The sequence below is a fragment of the Lepidochelys kempii genome, chromosome 11 (assembly GCF_965140265.1).
Source record: "Lepidochelys kempii isolate rLepKem1 chromosome 11, rLepKem1.hap2, whole genome shotgun sequence".
Classification (NCBI taxonomy): Eukaryota; Metazoa; Chordata; order Testudines; family Cheloniidae; genus Lepidochelys; species Lepidochelys kempii.
The window spans coordinates 59,888,316-59,909,708 of NC_133266.1; the positions used below are offsets into that span (position 1 = coordinate 59,888,316).

At 43.8% G+C, this 21,393-nt stretch overlaps 1 protein-coding gene across 2 annotated transcripts in view; it reads left to right on the top strand.

Annotated features, from left to right (window-relative positions):
• KIAA2012 (KIAA2012 ortholog) overlaps positions 1-20,669 on the top strand; it is a 104,576-nt gene extending 83,907 nt beyond the window's left edge. For both annotated transcript variants that reach the window (XM_073306438.1, XM_073306440.1), the window contains exons 17-24: positions 3,782-3,875; positions 6,271-6,445; positions 7,473-7,611; positions 10,863-11,239; positions 14,869-15,071; positions 16,949-17,121; positions 18,909-19,128; positions 19,680-20,669. In XM_073306438.1, the coding sequence (XP_073162539.1) occupies positions 3,782-3,875; positions 6,271-6,445; positions 7,473-7,611; positions 10,863-11,239; positions 14,869-15,071; positions 16,949-17,121; positions 18,909-19,128; positions 19,680-19,839 (1,541 nt within the window). In that variant the 3' untranslated portion in view covers positions 19,840-20,669. The remainder of the gene's footprint in view (positions 1-3,781; positions 3,876-6,270; positions 6,446-7,472; positions 7,612-10,862; positions 11,240-14,868; positions 15,072-16,948; positions 17,122-18,908; positions 19,129-19,679) is intronic.
• The last annotated feature ends 724 nt before the right edge of the window (positions 20,670-21,393 follow it).

The following is a 21,393-nucleotide window of genomic DNA, read 5'->3' on the forward strand; positions in this document are numbered from 1 at the left end:
AAGGTTAGCTAAGGTGAGACAGAACCGGGCCCAGTTGATGATTTTGTGTCAGTCATGTGCAGGGCCAGATTAACCTTTTGTGGGCCCGGCCCCAAACATATTTATGGGCCCCTATGGAGGCAATGGAGCATGGCATGGGGAAGTCAGTCCCCAGAGCAAGGGGCCAGCCAGGGGCAATGGGGCATGGCATGGCAGGGGCAGCCCTGCTCTGCACAGCCCAGTGCAAGGGCACTATTTACAGACCAGCAGTTGCCAGACGCACAGTGGCCTGCCCGACACTGTGCTACCAGCATGTCCCTTCCCCTTGGGGGCAGGCCCAGGCCACACCACACAGCCCCCTCACCCAATACCCCATAGGTTCTGACTCCATGGGTACTAAAAATAGTGTGTGCTGAGCACCCACCAGCAGCCCCGCCATTCAGCTCCTCCCACTCTGCCCCAGAGCAGATCATGCCGCTGATCAGCTGTGGGCAGGAGGTGCTGGGTGGGGAGGGGCAGGGGCAGGAAGAGTGAGGGCGGGGGGTACTCGGGGGAGGGTGTGGAACGGGGCAGGAAGAGGTGGGGATGGAGTCTTTGGGGAAAGGGTGGAATGGGGGTGGGGCCTGGGGGATCAAGCACCCCTGGGGAAATCAGGAAGTAGGCACCTCTGCCACACTCCCTCAACTCCCTATGGCCAGAGACCTCAAGGACCAGCTATACCCAGCACTCCCTCTGACCTCCCCCCCAGTGCACAGTGACCTGCACAACATCACCTCTGCCCAGCGCCCCCCCTGCCCACAGCCCCACCACAACTGCCCAGCACCCCACATAGAACCCCCACTCCCTAGTGCCCCAACACACACAGATCTTCCCAGTCCCCTCACAGCCCAGCACCTCCTCCCCCCGCCCAGAGACCCACTCCCCCACGCCCTGCCTCCTGGCCATACTCACTGGCCCTGCTGAAAGGTGACTGTCTGCAGGGCTGAGCCAGCAGAGCAGCCAGGGCTGGTCCCGGGGTGGAGAATTGCTCCAGTCCCTCAGGAGTGGTGCGATCAGCCAGGCCAGGGCCTGCCCTGGCCGAGCTACCTCAGGACTGGAGCGCCCCAGGCAAGCCCCCACACTATCCCCCACCCCACAACTGGCCAAGACTGGCCAAGCTTCTGCACCAGTCCCAGACAGTTCAGCTCCGGGGAGACAGGCAGGGCCCCACAGATAGTGGGAAGCAGAGACTGCCCACAGCCAGAGGTGCACTAGGGTCCAGCCAGGGGGCAGGGAGGAGCCCTCAGCAGGCCGGCGGCACAGCAGAGAGGAGCAAGTGATGGGCGGTGGGGGAGCCAGTGGGCAGGTGGGGTCTATGGATGCAGTGCAAGCAGAGCAGGCTAGGGCCCCTTCTGAACAGGGGCCCGGCTCCATGGCGCCATTGTAAACCCAGTACTGGTCATGTGACATTCATGGTTTGGAAGTTTTCAATGTAAAGTGAGAGGAGACTCAGGTTTGGCTGAGTTCTGGTTTGGGATTTTTAGTTCATTCAAGCTCACAAAACGAAATCAGAGAAATGACACCCCAGACCCCAGCAAAATGAAACCATCACAGTTTTCATAGTCCTAGAGATGGGCACAAGGTACAGGAGAGCTGGGAACTTCACACTTTCATCTTCAGCAGACTCAAGGGCAAATTTAGCCAAATGCAGCGTAAAGTAAGCAGTGCAACTCCCATGCAAGATTCTGTGCCACAAACTCCATTCTTTCTGTCACTCCTGTAAATGACACTTGGAGTGTAAACTGATCATAAGACTCGTGGAAATGCCAAAACATAACTTGCTCCCATTTGGCATTTAGTGGGTTGGGTGTGCAAAATGAGTGTAACTTACATGCTGAAACAGTTGAAGAGGGAGGAGTAACAGGAAGGTATAAATGAAACCAGGCCAGATTTTCTACTTTAGTTTAGACTCAACGGCACCATCCCCAGCACTCCTGGGGACACATGAGCTTGGCACAAGTGGGTTAAGTTCAGTGGGCACTGCACCTACTGACACTAAGGCTGAATTTGCTTCCCACAGATTTTATGCAAGTTACACAAGTCACACTCTTACTCAATGTCAGGTTGATAAAAGTTTTAGCAACTTAGCCATTTACAACCTTTTTATACCCCATATAGCATTTATGCCATCATTTGTGACATGTGAGATTGGCCCACTGGACTATTTTGAGACTGTCCATCCTCCCAGATGCTGTCTATGTAAAAAAAGATACGTTACTTAAAGGCCACATGTTGCAAAAACAAGTGTAGAAAAGCAAAGGCACAGAGCTACAGAAACCATACCGACAGGTTTCAGAGTAGCAGCTGTGTTAGTCTGTATCTGTAAAAAGAAAAGGAGGACTTGTGGCACCTTAGCGACTAACAAATTTATTAGCGCATAAGCTTTCGTGAGCTACAGCTCACTTCATCGGAAACCATACCAGCTTCCTTGGCTCCTCATGTGACTTTGTACAGAAATATCTGGACAAAGTACCAGGGAAGGGTCCCTCCATAGAAGAATTTATTTAATTTTAAAACAAGTGAGTTTTTGCAATAACACAGCCTCTTGGAATGGTGTAAATCACTGAAAGCAGTCAACACTGTCTGACGTTTTATGCATGCTTGGAACAAGGGCTCTCTCTACTGGTGCCTTAACATCCTGTACCACAGGCCAACTCTACAGAGAAAAGTAGTGGTCTGACATGACAGCTTATTCCTTTAGGAGTAAATCTTACACCCTCCTCTGCAGATTCAGAGAGCCCTCCTGCAGTGAATGTTTCCCAACACTATCCTGTTTATGGGCCTCAACCCCAACGTGGAAGGCCCACCTTTAGGCACAAGAGATTACTTTAATTTCTATGTCCCATTCAGTCCTTGGGCTTTCTGCTGAGATACCATCAAACCTGCCAAAAGAAGTGGTAGTTTTTGGCAGCAGCAGAAGATCCTAGTGCTGTGAAGTCCTTTCATGTTTATTTTTATAAACATTCTGGACTTCATTAGAAGTGGCCTCAGAATTCACAATGCGGTCCAGCGCTTTGGGTTCAGCCTGTTAGAGAGCAACAAGGGTCAGCCGCAAAATTCATATCTATTTTTGAAAACAATACCCACCTCAAAGATTGGGGCTGATCCCAGATTACTGGCCTCTAGATTTCATGAAACTTTTTGGAGTTTCAAGACTCAAAAATGTTTAATAAAATCTAGAGATGGATCCAAAACCCTCGTATCCAAACCGCCCTCTCCCTACCCCAACTTTGGGGGAATTCAAAATTTTGCTTCTGGCCAAGACAAAATCCCACAGCACCTCACCAAAGTCAGTGGAGTTACTTTCGATTTATACTGCTGTCTGTGAACAAGAGCAAAATGTAACCCTCACTTTCTAATTAAATGGAATCTGTAATTTACACAATAATGGTTTTCATCTGAACTACATTCTTAGCCTGTTTCTAGAATGGACAGGGAATAAGATCTGAGAAAACAGGCAGCAACCTTGAATGAAATGGGACCTCAGCCTCCAAAACTGAATTCTGTTAAAGCTCTATTCTAAATCTAGATTGAAGGATATTTAAGTGGATTCTAAATCTGAAAAAAATTATTTCTCCCACATCTTGTCTTTGGATGCTTGTCCACAGGGAATGGTCACATGCCACCAATGCTATTCACTTTAAACTATGTTAAGCATGGCTTTAAAACAAAAGCACAGATACACGTATAGCAATGATACTGAGTAGTTTCACCAGTTATAACCCTGACTTGGAGAATAAGAATAATGTTTTTACTTTTACAGATCCAGATAAGCAAATGGATGGAGCACCTGGATCCTATAGTAATTCACACCTGGGATCCTATGGGGGCCATACAGTGAGCCCTACTGAAGAAATGTGAGTAGTAGGTGCTTTTTTTCTTTTAATTAAAAAAAGTTTCCTTTTTTGCATCCTACCTTGGTTTTCAATTACATTTCATTTTTACTGGAGAATAGAAATGCAGGAAGCTGAAATTGATCTGTAGCCAGGGGCTTTGAATCTTGATTAAATTACTTTCTAGTGAGCACTGAAACATCAGGGTAGAATTTCTCTCTGATTATGACTTCCTTAAGCATATTAGGTAGTGAGAAGTACATTCCAAAAGGATAGAGTGCACCCACACTCTCTTGTTATACAGAGTCAGAAATAGAGTTCTCCTCAGATGAGGGGATATGACTGTAGAAGGAACTATGAGGATGGGTCTTGCATCATTCCCTAAAGATGATTAGACTCTGGAGCATGATGCAAGACTCTCCCATAACCAGGGTTGGGAGAAGAGGAGGAGACTCTGAAGTCTGCTAAGGACTTCCCTGTGAAGATCTAATTTAACTCAGAAGTGCTTAGATAGTACAGTATTGGGCACAAGAGGAAACCCAAAACAGCCAGATAGTAGTAGTGTTTAGGCACTTTGATACCAAAGTGATAAGAGTTTTTGAAAAACCTCAGATGGAATTACATGTGTCTCCTACTTATCTTACCCCTCGCCCCTGTGACACACCTGTAAAACTAATGGATATCCAAGGTTACATCACACTGGTGCAAACTCCCTTGCTTTCATGAATTTAAAATAAATGCCCTTCCTCCCCACACACACAGTGCTAGAGCTTCAAATCAAGCACTCTGTGTCCCAGAAAGCAAGGAGCAAACTGATCTGTTGATAATAAGCACACTTTGGAAATATGCCTTTGAGGCACTCTAACTCTCTTAAGCAGCGCAGTCAGAGAATAACAGATCTTTCTGGACAAAAATATTGTTTCCTACTGTAAATTAAACTACAGGCAGGGAAATGGACTACTGTAGCCTCCTCTTCCTCTCTGGTCTCTGCATCTCTCATCTTTCCCCTCTCCAGACCAGTCACTTTTGCCTAGAGGCAATCAATTAACTTGAGTTAAAACAGAACCACAGACTCTTGTCTAGACAAACCCCAAAGTAAGAAGGAAAACAAACAGTGGTGGATTACGCAGAAAGTCCATTACTGAAAATTTACTAAGAAGTCTGGATAACACTGAGCTAAATTCTTCAGTATGTTCTGTCCGCTTTGCACTGCTCTGGTGATGCAAAGCAGCTGGTGACACACAGCAGCCAGCCATTTAAGCCAAATTTGTGGTTGCTTTGCATCAGTGAAGTGGTGCAAAGCACCTGGAACCTACTAGAGAATCTGCTCCAAAAGGAAAAGGAAAAGGAAAAGGAAAAGGTAAAGATAAGATCTTAGACACACAGAGGTATAGAGAAGTCACAGTGTCTAGCTGAAGGAACAGACCTCAATGAGATTGCATTGGGTGTACATCAAGGCAGAATTTGTCCTTGTCATTAAACATTTTCTTCTGTTAGTACTGTAGTTTATCATCAGATAAATCACAGCCCCTCACTTTTTTAAACTGATTTGTTATATGGAAGTTTCAGCTTGAGCTAGAACTGCTACACCCCCTGCAAGGAATTATCATTATTTATTTCTTTGAGTATAATGTGGTATTATGTCCCTTAGCTCTGGTATTGCTTTGACTGGTAGAAGAGCAGTAACTTGCATTAAATGAAGGTGTTGCATTTAGAGCACGGATTGAGATCATGCCTTTTGGATTCTATTCCCAGCTCGGTTGCTGACTCACTGTTAGACTTTCAGCAAAATTCTCATTCTCTGTCCCTCAATTTATTATAATCAGTTATTTAATAATTTGTATATAGCATTACCTACCTGCATGGCAGATAAATGCATTGAATACAATACGGTTTCATACTCAAAAATATGTACAATACCTGCTTCACAGAGGTGGTGTGAGATTTTGTCACCTCAGCGCTTGTAATTCCCATTAGCTTCAGTGGAAGCTGTGAGTACTAAGCACTTCTAAGAGCCAGGACATTGAAGTTTGTAACATTGTTTAGATCTTAAGATGACAAGTGTTACAGGAGTGAAAAGTATTTTAATATGTATGATTTTGCTATTAAATGGCCAAGGCACCCACCAATCAGTCTTTGGATCTTTTTTACAGCACAAAAGAGAATGTTACTTGCTTTCCTCAGTAATGAGGAGACAAGAGACCTCCAAGGAGAAAAAGCAGCTACCTGCTGGGGCCATTACAATTATATAAGTTGTTCACTATATGATACTGACAGGTTACTCCAAAGGCTTTCTGGGCTTGCAAGGGAAAAAAGAAAATGCATCAGCTTTCCCGACTCCTTCATAAGGAGAGACTCTGGAGCTCTAAGAGTTTGCCAAAATCTTGGTTTAGTTATTTGTGTTGCTTTAATTTTAAAGGGGTCAAGACTCTGAATCTGGTAACTATCTCATGGGACCTTCCAGTCACAGGGTGATGCTACAAGAGAATGTTGGAGTAGCCATGAGTCATTCTGAAAAGCAGCATGTGACAGAGGGAGAAAAGACTACTCTGCTAAAGGAGCTCTGCAAGCAAACTACTGCCAGCATCAATGCTGTAAGTATCACAGGACACATCTCCAGTAGCAAAATGCCTATTGCGTCCTCCTCCTGGAAGGGGTTTGAGAAGAAAGTTAATATTATTCATACTGGTTATTTACATTAGAACGAAACGGGCACTGACTTCATCACTTCCAGCCTACCTCAGACACAGAACACAGTGCAATAAGGAAGTAGCCTCTGGTTCATGTTACCAAGTCAGACTCAGTTCTATGCCAAAAGGATAGAATTAGGAAAGCACAGAATAAGTCTAGTGCTATCAAAGGCCAAATAATAAATACTGTACAGGACTGACACCAAGTGGACATGATAGAATTGGTACTCCACCACTAATCCCCCAGGTGCGCTGCCTCTTTGGGGCCAGCAGCCTTGGTGGACACACCAGCAACAGAGAAGAGGAATGCTATAAACCAATGTTTCCAAGGACAATCCCATCCTTCCCTGCTACCTGTTTTTGGTCCAGAAACCTGTGGATTGATTCAGGGTGAGGTGGAGCAGTGGGAACAGAGGGAGGGGAATGATGGATGGTACATTATGGATAATTGTGGGCACAGTGAGTGACCTATCAGGAATAAAGCTGCCCTCCATTTTGCTGTACAACTTTGACACCTGAGTAATAAACATAAGCTTTTATTCTAGCATGGGTACGAAACATCTTATAGAGGAAAGCTAATTCCCTCTATATGCCAGAAAGTCACTTGTCAGTGGTCCTGAGAATATGGGTAATTCCAAAGTGCCAAGGCAATTTCTAGACTGATTCCAAAGTGTGATTTTCAGAAGCGGTACCATAGGAAAGCCTTTAATGTGGGATGCTCCAAAAACAATACATGTTATTGCTACAGGTGTGGTGAAGTTCCACTGTGCCTATGAAAAAAAAGATACTCTTCTGTATCATTTCATTCTGAACAGTGTTTGAGGTAACTAGTGTGGGCTGCTTGGTACAAAAAACGTATATTCTTGTTTTTAACAAAATAAATATAACTTATCAGTATGTTTCGGATAAACACTATTACTGTCAATTCTAGTTCCAGGACACAGAAGTTGCAAAGAACAAAACCATGAAAAAGCAGAGAAATGAATTGACCAAGATGGACCCAGTATCCAAAGCACAGAAAAAGAGCAGTAACAAAGACAAACGACACAGCAGAGAAGAATTTGTTGTAGGTAAGAACACACATGTAAAGAAAAAGTTTCAGCTCCAGTATCCTACTTTTTTACACATGTGCACACACAAACAAATAAGAGATTTGGAAGAAATATCACCAGGAGCAGAATATTAGAACCAAGATCTGCAGCACTGAAAAGATAATATTTTTATGGTGCTTTTGTTTTGCTCTCTGCTCTGTTAGCTCAAAAGGTCCAAGGGAGATTCTGGCATTTAGTTCTTATTTTTAGATGTGTGATCAATTTTTATTAAGATTAATTCCCTTGCTATTTATCGTTGAATCAGCTAAAGCGAGCTGTCACTGCAGCAGAAAACAGCTGTGTTGTAACCATGCATACCTAGAAGGAAATATCTTCTGTTTTGCCAGAAGCAAATAATTGTATGTAGTTTTGCAAATAGACATGGTTTGTAGCTAGATTTTTCCTCCAAGGGTGATTGCAGTGTAGCAAAAAAGAAACATGCATACTGAGAGGTGCACATTTATAGTAACTGCTCTTCCTTTTTCATGTTATTTCTACATTATTGCTTATTTGTATTTCAGTAGCACCTAGGGATGGAGGTTCCCATTTTGCTATTCAGTGTACACAGATTAGCCTCCTGCCTTAAAGGTCTTACACTGCAAACAGACAAAGGAGTGGGGGCGGGACAGAAAGAGGAAGTGACTTGTCCAAAGTTATATAGCGGGTCAGTGGCAGAGCTAGGAAGAGAACCCAGGTCTACTGGATCCCAGTCCAATGCTCCATCCATTAGATCACACTGTCTTTTGATATTTTTAGGTGCGTTCTCTCTTGTTGTGAACAAATGCTAACATCAGCATTTCATAATAATTTTTGTCTAGAGAGATAAGGCCTCAAGCAACACCTTCGGAAGAGAAAAATACAACTAATGTAGTTAAGATTGTTGTTTGATATAAGAATAATAATTAGATAGAAAATTACAGTTGGCTGTCTCAAAAAAAAATCTAATAAAGAATTTCTGGATAATTGTTCTGACATTAATCTTTAAACATTGACAGAGCTATCTTCCTTATTTTTAATTTCATCATTGTAGTAATAAAAGGTATAATGTTTTGGCTCTTTAAATTGACCTAAGCTGAGCAGGAAACACGACAAAATCAGAAAACCAAGAGCACCAAATTCTTCTTTTCAAAATCACTAAATTCTGTGCAAGAGGGAAATGTTCATGTCTAAAATGAGTGTTTAGAAAAAAGTTTATGTATCATACCTAATATTTACACTGCCTCCCAATAAACTAACACTAGCTCCCTATAATAAAAATATGGAATAGATTTGCCTATGGATTTAAGTACTTGTATTGTAGATAAGCACAAAGACAACTAACTGCAATATTGGTAAAAAAAACTAGGAGTCCTTGTGGCAGCTTATAGACTAACAAATTTATTTGGGCATAAGCTTTCATGGGCTAGAACCCACTTCATCAGATGTATGAAGTAAAAGATACAGGAGCAGGTATAAATACATGAAAGGATGTGGGTTGCTTTACCTAGTGTTAGGTCAGTCTAACGAGATAAATCAATTAACATCAGGATACCAAGGGAGGAGAAATAACACAAGAGGTCCACTTCCTAGACACTACAGTGCTAATAAGCGATGGTCACATAAACACCACCCTATACCAGAAACCTACTGACCGCTATACTTACCTACATGCCTCCAGCTTTCATCCAGACCACATCACACGATCCATTGTCTACAGCCAAGCTCTGCAATACAACCGCATTTGCTTCAACCCCTCAGACAGAGACAAACACCTACAGAATCTCTATCAAGCGTTCTTAAAACTGCAATACCCACCTGGTGAAAAGAAGAAACAGATTGAAAAACCAGAAGAGTACCGAGAAGTCACCTATTACAAGACAGACCCAACAAAGAAAGTAACAGAATGCCACTAGCCATCATCTACCGCCCCCAATTAAAACCTCTCCAGCACATCACCAAGGATCTACAACCTATCCTGAAGGACAACCCCTCACTCTCACAGACCTTGGGAGACAGGCCAGTCCTCACTTACAGACAGCCCCCCAACCTGAGGCAAATACTCACCAGCAACCACACACCACACAACAAAAAACACCAACCCAGCGACCACACCCTGCTACAAACCCCGGTGCCAACTCTGTCCACATATCTGTTCAAGTGACACCATCTTAGGACCTAACCACATCAGCCACACCATCCGGGGCTCGTTCACCTGCACATCTACCAATGTGATATATGCCATCGTGTGCCAGCAATGCCCCTCTGCCATGTACATTGGCCAAACTGGACAGTCTCTACGCAAAAGAATAAATGGACACAAATCTGACATCAGGAATCATAACATTCAAAAATCAGTAGGAGAACACTTCAATCTCTCTGGTCACTCAATAACGGACCTCAAAGTGGCAATTCTTCAACAAGAAAGCTTCAAAAACAGACTCCAACATGAAACTGCAGAACTGGAATTAATTTGCAAACTAGATACCATCAGATTAGGCCTGAATAAAGACTGGGAGTGGTTGGGGCATTACAAAACCTAAACTTAATTTCCCCAATACTAATTTCTCCCTACTGTTACTCACACCTTCTTTCAGAGTAACAGCCGTGTTAGTCTGTATTCGCAAAAAGAAAAGGAGTACTTGTGGCACCTTAGAGACTAACCAATTTATTTGAGCATGAGCTTTCCTGAGCTACAGCTCACTTCATCGGATGCACCTTCTTGTCAACTGTCTGTAATGGGCCACTCTCTTACCACTTCAAAAGTTATTTCTCCTCCCTTGGTATCCTGCTGTTAATTATCTCGTTAGACTGACCTAACACTAGGTAAAGCAACCCACATCCTTTCATGTATTTATACCTGCTCCTGTATCTTTTACTTCATACATTTGATGAAGTGGGTTCTAGCCCACAAAAGCTTATACCCAAATAAATTTGTTAGTCTGTAAGGTGCCACAAGGACTCCTCGGTTTTTTTGCTGATACAGACTAACACAGCTACCATTGAAACCTGCAATATTGGTGACATCTGGAAAACATTCTGCAACTTGATTAGAGATCAGGTTACAGTGGGTTGGCTGTATCAGCTGACACCATGGGACGTGTGCAGGAATAAAAATTTGACCGCTTTTGGAGGGACACATTCTGGACCCCTACCATGGCCCCAGGGCTGGAGGAGTTCTGTGCCCCTGCTTGCCCCCCCTTGTGCACACCCTTGGCTGACACAAATCAAGATTTGGAATTAATGTCTTACAGGAAAACCAAAACAGAAAAAGGCTGATGAGAAAAGAACATCCTCTCTCAGGAAAAAGACTACTAGAGTCAAAAGACAAGGGACCATCCAAGAACCAAAGCATAAGGAAGGAGGGCAGGAAGCAGAAGAAGCTGATCAGAGCAGTGCGGCTGCTGGAGATGAGGAGTTACGTGATGACAGCAGCCCTTCTCCCTCCAGCTCTCCTATTAAGGACCATTTGCTCTCTCCTGAGAGCCCTCGGTTTTGTTTTGAGGATTATGGCAATCCTTCTGGGTCTAGTCCAGTTCCCATTCACAAAAAATTTACTCAGACTTGCCCAATAATCGCCACAGTTAGTGGCACTGAATTGGATGCAGGCATAAGCAATGAGGTTTCAGAGGTAAGAACTGGGGTTTTCCCTTATGGTCAGAGATAGAAAGAATGATTCACTGAACTGCCTTTTACATTCTAGGATTGCAATAGGGACCTACCTGGTCTGGCTCAGGGCCCGCTTCAGATTCCTTCATCTTCCATGGTTCTCTCACCCTCAACGCAGTTCGGCTACTGAGGTGACTTAGCCCTCTAGCAGATCACAACAAGCCCATCCCTTCCTGTGTATCAAGTCCAGACACAAAACAAAAATCTTCTGCCCCAGTCTCAGGGTGGGCCCAGCCTTGCCTTATAGAACACCTGTCTTCTCTTTCACCATTGTTCTTCCGTTCCAACTCTGCCATTCTCCTGAGCTCAGCTCCAGCCCTTTGGGGCTCTGCTCAGTCCCTCCAGCTTCTCCCTGATCACGGCATCACATCACTAGATGGCACTGCAGACTGTTTCTTAGTCCTCTGCAGCAGTTGAGGGAACCCACGCTCATGCCCACCCTCTTCTACAGGCTCCCAGGCCTGGGAACCCAAAACAACTGGGCTTACTGCCCGTCCATCATTTCAGCTACTCTGATTCTCCTTCCAAAGGCTTATTTCTGACTGCCAACCCTCCTACCCACCCACCAGCCCATCCGCTCCTGATAGAGGACTGATTCCCAAGGCTGTTTTCCCTGTTTGGCTCCCCATTTGACTAAACGGCCAGCTGCTCATTTTCCTGCGGGCCTGCTATTAGCCACAGGATGCCCCATCATGTGGCTTTGCTCATTCCTCTACTTGGAGTGGCAAGCTCTCTAGCACTCTGCTGCTCAGCCCAAACCCCTTAAAGGACCAGACCTTTTGGTTATTGCAGGTCAGCAGGTTATTCACCTCTCGGCAGTCCCTGTCTATTACAGGAACAAGCAATCACTTGGTGAGATTTATGGCTGGTGAACTTAGAATAAACAAAAGGAAATATAGCAGTGTAGTCAGCTTGTGGGCTTCATTGCCACCAGAACATTAAATACTGTAGCTAAGGAATTTAAAAGGCTGCATAATATTATGACCAATAACAACATGTGTGATTATGTTTGCTGCAGTAAATATAACAGATTCTTTACCTTCCTGCTATGGGAAAGAGACCACTGTCTTTCAAAAACAGTCGTCCCCAGGCTGGTAGGAGAAGCCTGGGGAACATGGAAGGATATGAAGTCAATTAATCCTCTCATTCTGGGTCAAGCAGGCTCAGTTGTCCTTTCCCCAGTGTCAGCTGTGATCTGCCCCCTTGATGAGAGTTCTACCCTCTCTGGAAGCCCTAGCAGGGTCAACACTGAGCCTTGAGCCCAGCCCCGGACTGTATTGTCCCAGGCTCTCTCCTTCTCTTGTTTCACCCCTCCCAGGTTCTTCTATTTTCTGTTTCTTGATGGGCCTTTCCCACAGCTCCCCTAGGCTCTCTTAGTGGAAAACCCTGCACCAGGTTTCAGATCAGATATCTATCAATCAACCTCGCTCACTCACACGTCTGAGTGTTGCTTATGTTCCTTGGCACTCCTTCCCACTTCCCAGCATGCTTTGTAGTAGCCTACAGTCCTATAACCCTAGGGAGACTACAGTTTTCAGAATGCCAGTCTTTCAAAGGCAGGACTCAGAGCAGGGATGAGCAGGCCTAGGCCTGTCCTTAAAGGGATAGTAGATCATGTGACTGTGAAGAATAACTGAATCTTGTGCTTCAACAGGTGCAGACAAAAAATTTTATTTGGAGAGGCTAGAGTTAAAAAATAATAGCTGCTGCCTATCACTTCAATGAGCAGTTCTGTAGCATAACTAAATTTGTCCACTTTTAATAGAAAGATGAATAAGCTTCTGTTCCAAATTCAGTATTTCCTTCATTTATTAATGCAATCCCTAATTTTTCTGGGGAGGCAAAGCCTCACTGAGCCTTCAGCTGTTTACACCAGGGTTGGGCAAACTACGGCCCATGAGCCGTTTTAAGCCAGCCCATGAGCCACACCACACAGCTCAGCCCCGCTCTGGTGCTCTAGGCGGGATGCTGGATCAGGGGCCACATCACATGGCTTGGCTCCACTCCGGCTGGGGCGCTGGGTTGAGGGCCGCACCACATAGCCTGGCTCCGCTCCAGCCAGGGCGCTGGGTTGGGGGCTGCACCACGGGGCTCGGCCTCACTCCGGCTGGGGTGCTGGGTAAGGGGCTACTCCGGCGCTCCAGCTGGGGCGCAGGGTCAGGGTCTGCACCACACAGCTCCGGGAAGCTGTGGCGTGACCCTGCTCTGGCTCCTAAACACTCCAATGGGAGCTGCAGGGGTGGTGCCTGCACATGGGGCAGCACGCAGAGCTGCCTGGCCACACCTCCACATAGGAGCCAAAGAAGGGACATGCCACTGCTTCTGGGAGCCGCTAGAGGTAAGCGCCACTCAGAGACTGCACCCCCTGAGCCTTTCCCTATGCCCCAACCCTGATCTCCCTCCCACTCTCCAAAACCCTCAATCCCAGCCTGGAGCATCCTCCTGCACCCCAAACCTCTCATCCCCAGCCCCACCCCCGAGCCCACACCCCCAGCCAGAACCTGCACCACTTCCCGCACCCCAATCCCTTTCCCATCCTCCAAACCCCTCGGTCCCAGCCCAGAGCACCCTTCTACACACCAAACTCACCATCCCTAGCCCCACCCCAGAGCCTGCACCCCAACCCCAATTTTGTGCGCATTTGTGGCCCGCCATGCAATTTCTATTCCCCAATGTGGCCCTCGGTCTACACCCCTGGTCTACACCCATGTTGAAGATATCCTCTTGATCATCATAGGGTCAGAAAAGATTCCCTTTCCCTAACCCACGTTCAGGGCTGCACCAGTGCCTTATGGATACGGTAGAATCTCCCTAAAGCATCAGCTATAGCTGATGCGACTGCCAGAAGTTGGAGAGTGGACTTGATAAGCCAGTGGTCCAAATTGGCATTGCAAATCTTACAATACTATGTTATTGATGAGTGTTGAATTTATTAAGAGTCTGGGTCTCGGTTTAGAAACTCTGTATCCTCAGGCTTCAATGTTGAGACCTTTCGTATCCTTGCATTTTTGGTGTAGTATTTTTAGACTTATTTTCATTATAACCATTCTTTTACCTTGCAACTATGAGACACATCATTCATATCAATTTCCTGACAATGCAAGACAACTGGCTTCAGGGTTTTGGAGTAAACCCAGTCCTTTTTCCTCCTCCTCCTCCCCCCCCCCCAACATATTTTTGGACAGTCAAAGCATTCCCAAAGAAATAGAGAGGAGGTGGTATCAGAAATCTGAACCTGAGCCGAGCTTCATAGAATTTGGTTTACAATGGTGAAAAATCAGGGGAATGTAAACTATGGGGGAGCCCTGTGATAGTTATCAGATGTCGTAATGCAAGGCACCCGCTAGGAGTCACCTACGGAATGAGAGGTATATTTACGGTTCAGAGTAAACGGCACAGGTAAAGTCAATCACATTAACGATAAGTGTCCCAGGTAAGGCAAATGTACTCTAGGATATGTAAATCTCATATAAAGTGCATCCATTTCAGGGACTGTGAATCCCATTGTTATCAATTGAACAAATGAACCATTCGGCAATTAGCAGAGTGCAAACTTCATTTAGTAGGTGTCTTTTCCTTCTATCCATTCAGGATCTCCCTGGAAATCAGCAGGAGGAGAAATTATCACGGGACAGAATGCGAGCAGAGAAGGCAGAGAGAAGACGGCTAGAAGTAGAGAGGAAAAGAAGGGAACAGGAGGAACAGAAATGGAAACAGCAAAAGCAGCAGGAGCGTATGGAAAAAATAAAAGAAGAACTGGAACAGGAACAGAAGAGAAGGGCAGAGGAGATACGGTTAGTGGGGATAAGGTTCCAGATGGGAAAGGAAATATTTGGGTTGAATGGCAACATAAAAAGCATGATTGTTCTTTGGAGGTTTAAGTGCTTGATGTGTTCCTTAAATGGCAAACTCCATCTACCCATACATCAGGAAATACCTCTCTCCAAATATCCCACTTCTCACACCAGGAACACACTAAGACATCTCAAGGTTGGGCATCCTCTTATAATACCAATACTCCCTGACTGAATTTCCAAACAGTAGAAGAAAGCAGCACAGATGAGATATTCTGGAACCTTCTTTTATATTTATATTTTATATTAAGTAGGGCTGTCAAGCAATTAAAAAAATTAATGATTAATCGTATGATTAAAGAAATTAATTGCAATTAATTGCACTGTTAAACAATAGAATACCACTTATTTAAATATTTTTGGATGTTTTCTACATTTTCAAATATATTGAGTTCAATTACAAAATATTTCATATTTTTATTACAAGTATTTGTACTGTAAAAAAAAACATGAAATAGTATTTCAGTTCACCTAATACAAGTACTGTAGTGCAATCTCTTTAACATGAAAGTTGAACTTACAAATGTAGAATTATGTACAAAAAAACTACACTAAAAAAAAAAAAAAACCAAACAATGTAAAATTTTAGAGCCTGCAAGTCCACTCAGTTCTACTTCTTCAGCCAATTGCTCAGACAAACAAGTTTGTTTACATTTGCAGGAGATAATGCTGCCCACTTCTGATTTACAGTGTCACCTGAAAGTGAGAACAGGCGTTCTCATGGCATTGTTGTAGCCAGCGTCGCAAGATATTTACATGCCAGATGCGCAAAAGATTCATATCGCCCTTCATGCTTCAACCACCATTCCAGGGGACATGCATCCATGCTGATGATGGGTTCTGCTCGATAACAATCCAAAGCAGTACAGACCGATGCATGTACATTTTCATTATCTGAGTCAAATGCCACCAGCAGAAGGTTGATTTTCTTTTTTGGTAGTTTGGGTTCTGTAGTTTCCTCATCAGAGTGTTGCTCTTTTAAGACTTCTGAAAGCATGCTCCACACCTCGTCCCTCTCAGATTTTGGAAGGCACTTCAGATTCTTAAACCTTGGGTCGAGTGCTGTAGATCTCTTTAGAAATCTCACATTGGTACCTTCTTTGCGTTTTGTCAAATCTGCAGTGAATGTTCTTAAAATGGACAGCATGTGCTGGGTCATCCGATACTGCTATAACATGAAATATATGGCAGAATGTGGGTAAAGCACAGAGCAGGAGACATACAATTCTCCCTCAAGAAATTCAGTCACAAATTTAATTAACGCATTTTTTTTTTTTTAACAAGCATCATCAGTATGGAAGCATATCCTCTGGAATGGTGGCCAAAGCATGAAGGAACATACGAATGTTTTGCATACCTGGCACGTAAATACCTTGCAACGCCAGCTACAAAAGTGCCTGATAACGCCTGTTCTCACTTTCTGGTGACATTGTAAATAAGAAGAGGGCAGTATTATCTTCTGTAAATGTAAACAAACTTGTTTGTCTGAGCGATTGGTTGAACAAGAAGTAGGACTGAGTGGACTTGCACACTCAGAAGTTTTACACTGTTGTATTTTTGAGTGCAGTTATGAAAAAAATTACATTTTAAGGAAGATTAAATTAGACAGTAGAAACTATGTATTTTAAAGAAATCTAAACAAATTTGTGGAACCAAGCTGACATTAGTAATCAGCCACTCTGTCCTGTTTTAACCATCCCTTCTCCTACATAGTATTCATTTGTAGATCTTTGGGCCAGGAACCTGCTCTTTTTACGATCTATGAAGAGTGCTCAGCAGGCCCTCAGTGCTCGATCAATTAATAATTTGTGTTTCAGTTTACGGAAACAGGCACTAGAAGAACAGCACCAGCGCCAGGAGGAAGAGGCAGCGAGGAAGCTACAACACGAGAAAGCAGCACAGGAACGTATCCGACAGCAGCAGGAGGAATATCGAAGAAAACTTCTGGAGCTGCAGAAGAAGAGACAGCAGGAGGAACGAGAACGTGCAGGTGCTCTAAAGAAGGGCTAAAACTTACTGTATCTACAGATAACTCACCCAGAAGGGTGGTTTTCTGGTCAAGGCACTGGACTCAGACTCAGGAGCTCCTGGCTCTGCCTGGAATTCCTGAGACACCTTTGGCAAGTCTCTTAATCTCTTTATTCCTCATCATCTGCACAATAGTGATAATAACAATAATACTCCCCTTCTTCAGGGAGTGTTGAAAGAGTGAATTATTTAATGTCTGTAAGGCACCTAGGTACTACAATGATAGGGGCTATCTATGTAAGTACCGAGATAGGAGCTTCTTCATTAAAATTCCTCCATGGCTCTAGTAATAAGGGATCCAGAGAAATTCACCACAGGTGGCCTAGTGTCTAACAAGGCAGCAAAGAGGTTTCTCAAGCAGTCTGTCCCCTTTGATCACAATATAGAAGAACCTGCTTATAGTGAAGTGAAAATCCCAAATTGCATCAGCGCAGTTGGAGTGAATTTCATGCCCCCAGTGGTGGGGTCCATTGTTCTGATTCCTCTAGGAATATTTCATTCCAAGGACACTCTTACCATCCCCCATCTCTGTTCTGACTGAAAAGAAGCTGCCACTACTGTGTGGGTGCGTGAGAGGCAAAGGAATTCTTACCGTCTGCATTGGCTGCAGCTGCTGTCACTGGAAGTGAAGACATGGCTTTTGAGAGGCACTCGTGTAGCTGCTAGTGCCCCCTGTGGCAGGGGGTGGGTGGAAGAAAGACCCCCAGCTGCAGCTGCAAAGGGGAGCTTTGCCATATTGGCCCTCTCTGTTTACAGTGAAATTCAGCTTATAGTAAAGTTTTTTGGAAACATCATATCTTGTTTAAACAAACAAAATCAACTGTGATGCACTCCAGTCCATTTGCTTGATATTTGCACTACTGTGAGAGGGAGTCGTTAGTTTCTGGGTTCTATTGCCAGCTTTGCCAGTGATTTGCCCCATAACCTTATGCAAGTCACTTAACTTCAATGTGCCTCATTACCTGTATTTTACAGGTGGGAGAAATTAGTACTTTACTACTCACAGAAATCTTGAGGTGATTAATATGTTAAAGTTTGTAAAGCACTGTGAGATGCTTGGAAGAAAGGCCCTGTAAAAATACAAAGGTTGGGTCTGATACCCCAGGTCACAGGCAAGAGCAGAGAATGAAAACACTAGAGCTGTCATGCGATTAAAAAAGTTAAATCGTGAAATTTTAGAAGTTATTCGTGATTAATTGCTGTTTTAATCACACAGTTAAACAATATTAGAATACCATTTATTTAAAATTTTTTGGGGTATTCTATATAGAGGGTCAGGGCTGGGGGTTCTGGGCTTCAGTCACTCTCAGGGCATGGGGCTTCATCCCCACTTGAGGTGCAATGCAGGGCTCTGGGTTTCAGCCCAGCGCAGGTGGGGTTCAGGGCTCCAGCCCTCCCCCGCCGCCCAGGAAGCTGCAGGCTAGGGCTACTTCAGCCCTGCCGCCACCACCACCGATGCCTCCTGGCTGCCCACGCTCCCTGGAGCTATATAACTACATGAGAATTGCCTTAAAAATGTAAGTAATTGTTTAACACTCATAGCTGAAAACAAATACTTGAAAATGTGCTGAATGAGAAGTTGTTTTTTTTTAAATCTCAATTTTAGGGGCCTGGGGTTTTTAAAACACTTGGGGTTGACAATACTGCAATAGCAATATCATTTTGGGTTTTCAGTACAGTTAAACAACGATTTATTTCCTAAATAGGAAATCTTGGCAGCTACTAATTATCTGGTCATCCACCCCCTAGAGGCAGAAAAACGCAAACAGAAAGAAAGGGAAATGTGGCTAGAGGTGGAACGACAACGGCTAGCAGAGATGGCAGAAGAAGAACGCCTGGAGTATGAGAGAAGGAAACTGGAGGAGGAGGAACAGGCAAGGCGTGAGGCCGAGGAAACGAGGAAGAAAGCAGAAGCAGCAGCTAGATTAGCTTTGGAGGAAGCAAAGACACAAGCACAACTTCTAGCCAGGTAAACAGCCTTATTCAGAAAAGGAAATTATTCCTGCTGAATAGTAACACATCAGTAGTTAACATCACTTGGGGCCAATCTAAACAAAAACACGACTAGGGCTGGAACTATGTCAGTGAAAATATCTTCACTGGTTCACACTGGAATTCCAGTAATGAGCCTCAAATTCTAATGTTTGGTCCTGTGTACTCTAGAACTCCAAATTACAAAATGATTCTTTGTGGTGTAGACAAAACTCAACCATGTTTTCAGTACGTCCCCAAACTGCGTGCTAAAGCTTTACATGGATCCCAAGTTTTTGAATAGTTCAGCGACACAGCTAGTATCCCATCTATACTACAAAATGGTGCATAGTGCCCAGGTTTCCCACTACAGCTGAAATTGTAGTATGGCTGAAGTAAAAAGTTACACCAGCATGAATTTAAATTGCTGAGTTTATAATTATTAAGGAAAAAAATATTGACCTAGCCCACTCCTAATGAATCAAGGAACACTAGCTGCCTTCCTTTCATTTATCTCTAAATATTTTAATTAGCATGGTTTGTTTGCAGGCAAAGAGAAGCTCTGGAGCAGCACCTGCGATTCCAGCGGGAGTTGCTAGTGGAAGCCAGTGGACTGGAACATACACAGCAAATTTCACGGCCATGGGTTTATTCTTATTTTCAGCTGCTCCAAATGATAGGCCCGGAGACAGCAAAAGAAAACAAATAAATGTAAGGATACTGAGAGGATAGGGGTTATTGCAGTGGACTCTTCCAATTCACTGAATCCAATTAAGAGTTCCTTTGAACTTGTCTGACCCAATGGGAAGTATAAAACATGGCCTAGGACTTCCCTATTGCTTCTTGGGGAGACATTTTCTCTTCTAAATCCACTTCCTCAATAGATAAGTACACTTTATATGTTCATCCAATAGGTGGGAAATCAAGCATTCAAGACGCTATAGTCAACCAATAGACAACCTAATTAACAGCCTGAGTTAGCCCTACTGTCTTTTGTGGACCTTGTAAGAGCAGACTTCTCCTACCCTGTTGCCCCCTCCCAGATTCTCAGGACCATTCTGTAAAAGCAGGGCAGTAGCTTTCACAATCTTGTGGAGGGTATGAGGGCTTCTCTGACTTGCAGAAGGATCCTCAGGCCAACTGACTTACCTATGCTCATTAGATCCAGAAACCGCTAGATTTTATGCATATTAGCATCATGCAATACCAAGAAGCCAACGAAGACGTCAAATAAAGACTGCTACCCCCAAGAGAACAATTCTTGTTTCTCAAAATCAGGTTAATCATGTTTTCTTCTGCATTGTTTTCTTTTATAGCATATAACAGAGTTAAATTTATATGTGCAAACCACACCGCACATTTTCAATAGATTTGGAACAATGTCATCAGAAATATTTTTATGCTCTTGCTGAATTGGAGCTGGACTTCAGTTGAATTAAATGTGCATTAACTACTAGTGCTAGAAGCAAAATAAATTGATTTACAGGACTTGAGCTTTCCTGTAAAAAAAAAATATATAAATAAATAAAAAGGTAGTGAGTGGTGTCTTAATGTATGTAGCTCCTTTAACCGTTCGTATATATTGCCTGTGGCTGATCCTTAATAAGCATGTCTGGCTGTGCACCAGCAATTCGGAGTTTTCACTTGCTGGACATACACAGCACAGATTTTTAAAAAAAAAAAAAAAATACTCCATATACAAAAATAACTTTCCCTTTCTACATTCTTATTATGAAACAGTATCCACCTCCAAGCTTTTTCATCATATCTGTACATTAGAAGACCTCTTAATGAATATATCCTTATTTTACATAGATGCAGTGTGTGTTATAGGCTTTTAAAAACAATGTATTACATTTTGTGCATGGTATACAATATCAAGAGGTTTTGAATGGAAGGGACAGAATTTAGGTGACGACTTTTCACTTTGATTCCCTCTTCCTAGCAACATGCAAGCACAAAGCCTAGTCCACCTCTGGGTAAGAGAGACCTGGATGCAGCTCGCGTAAGAACTTATGAATTCTGTTCCTACAGAACTCCTTTTTCTGCCAGAAATGCTCCTTCCACATGCCACTTAACTCCTTCCAGGGAACAATGGAAAAACACGTCAAAACCACAAAACAGGTATCTAGCACGTGATTACGTGGGAAAGACAAGATGGGTGATTATCTTTTTTAGATCAACTTCTGTTGGGGAGAGGGACAAACGTTTGAGTTTACAGAGAGCTCTGTGAAACATACTCAGTGTCACAGCTAAATCCAAA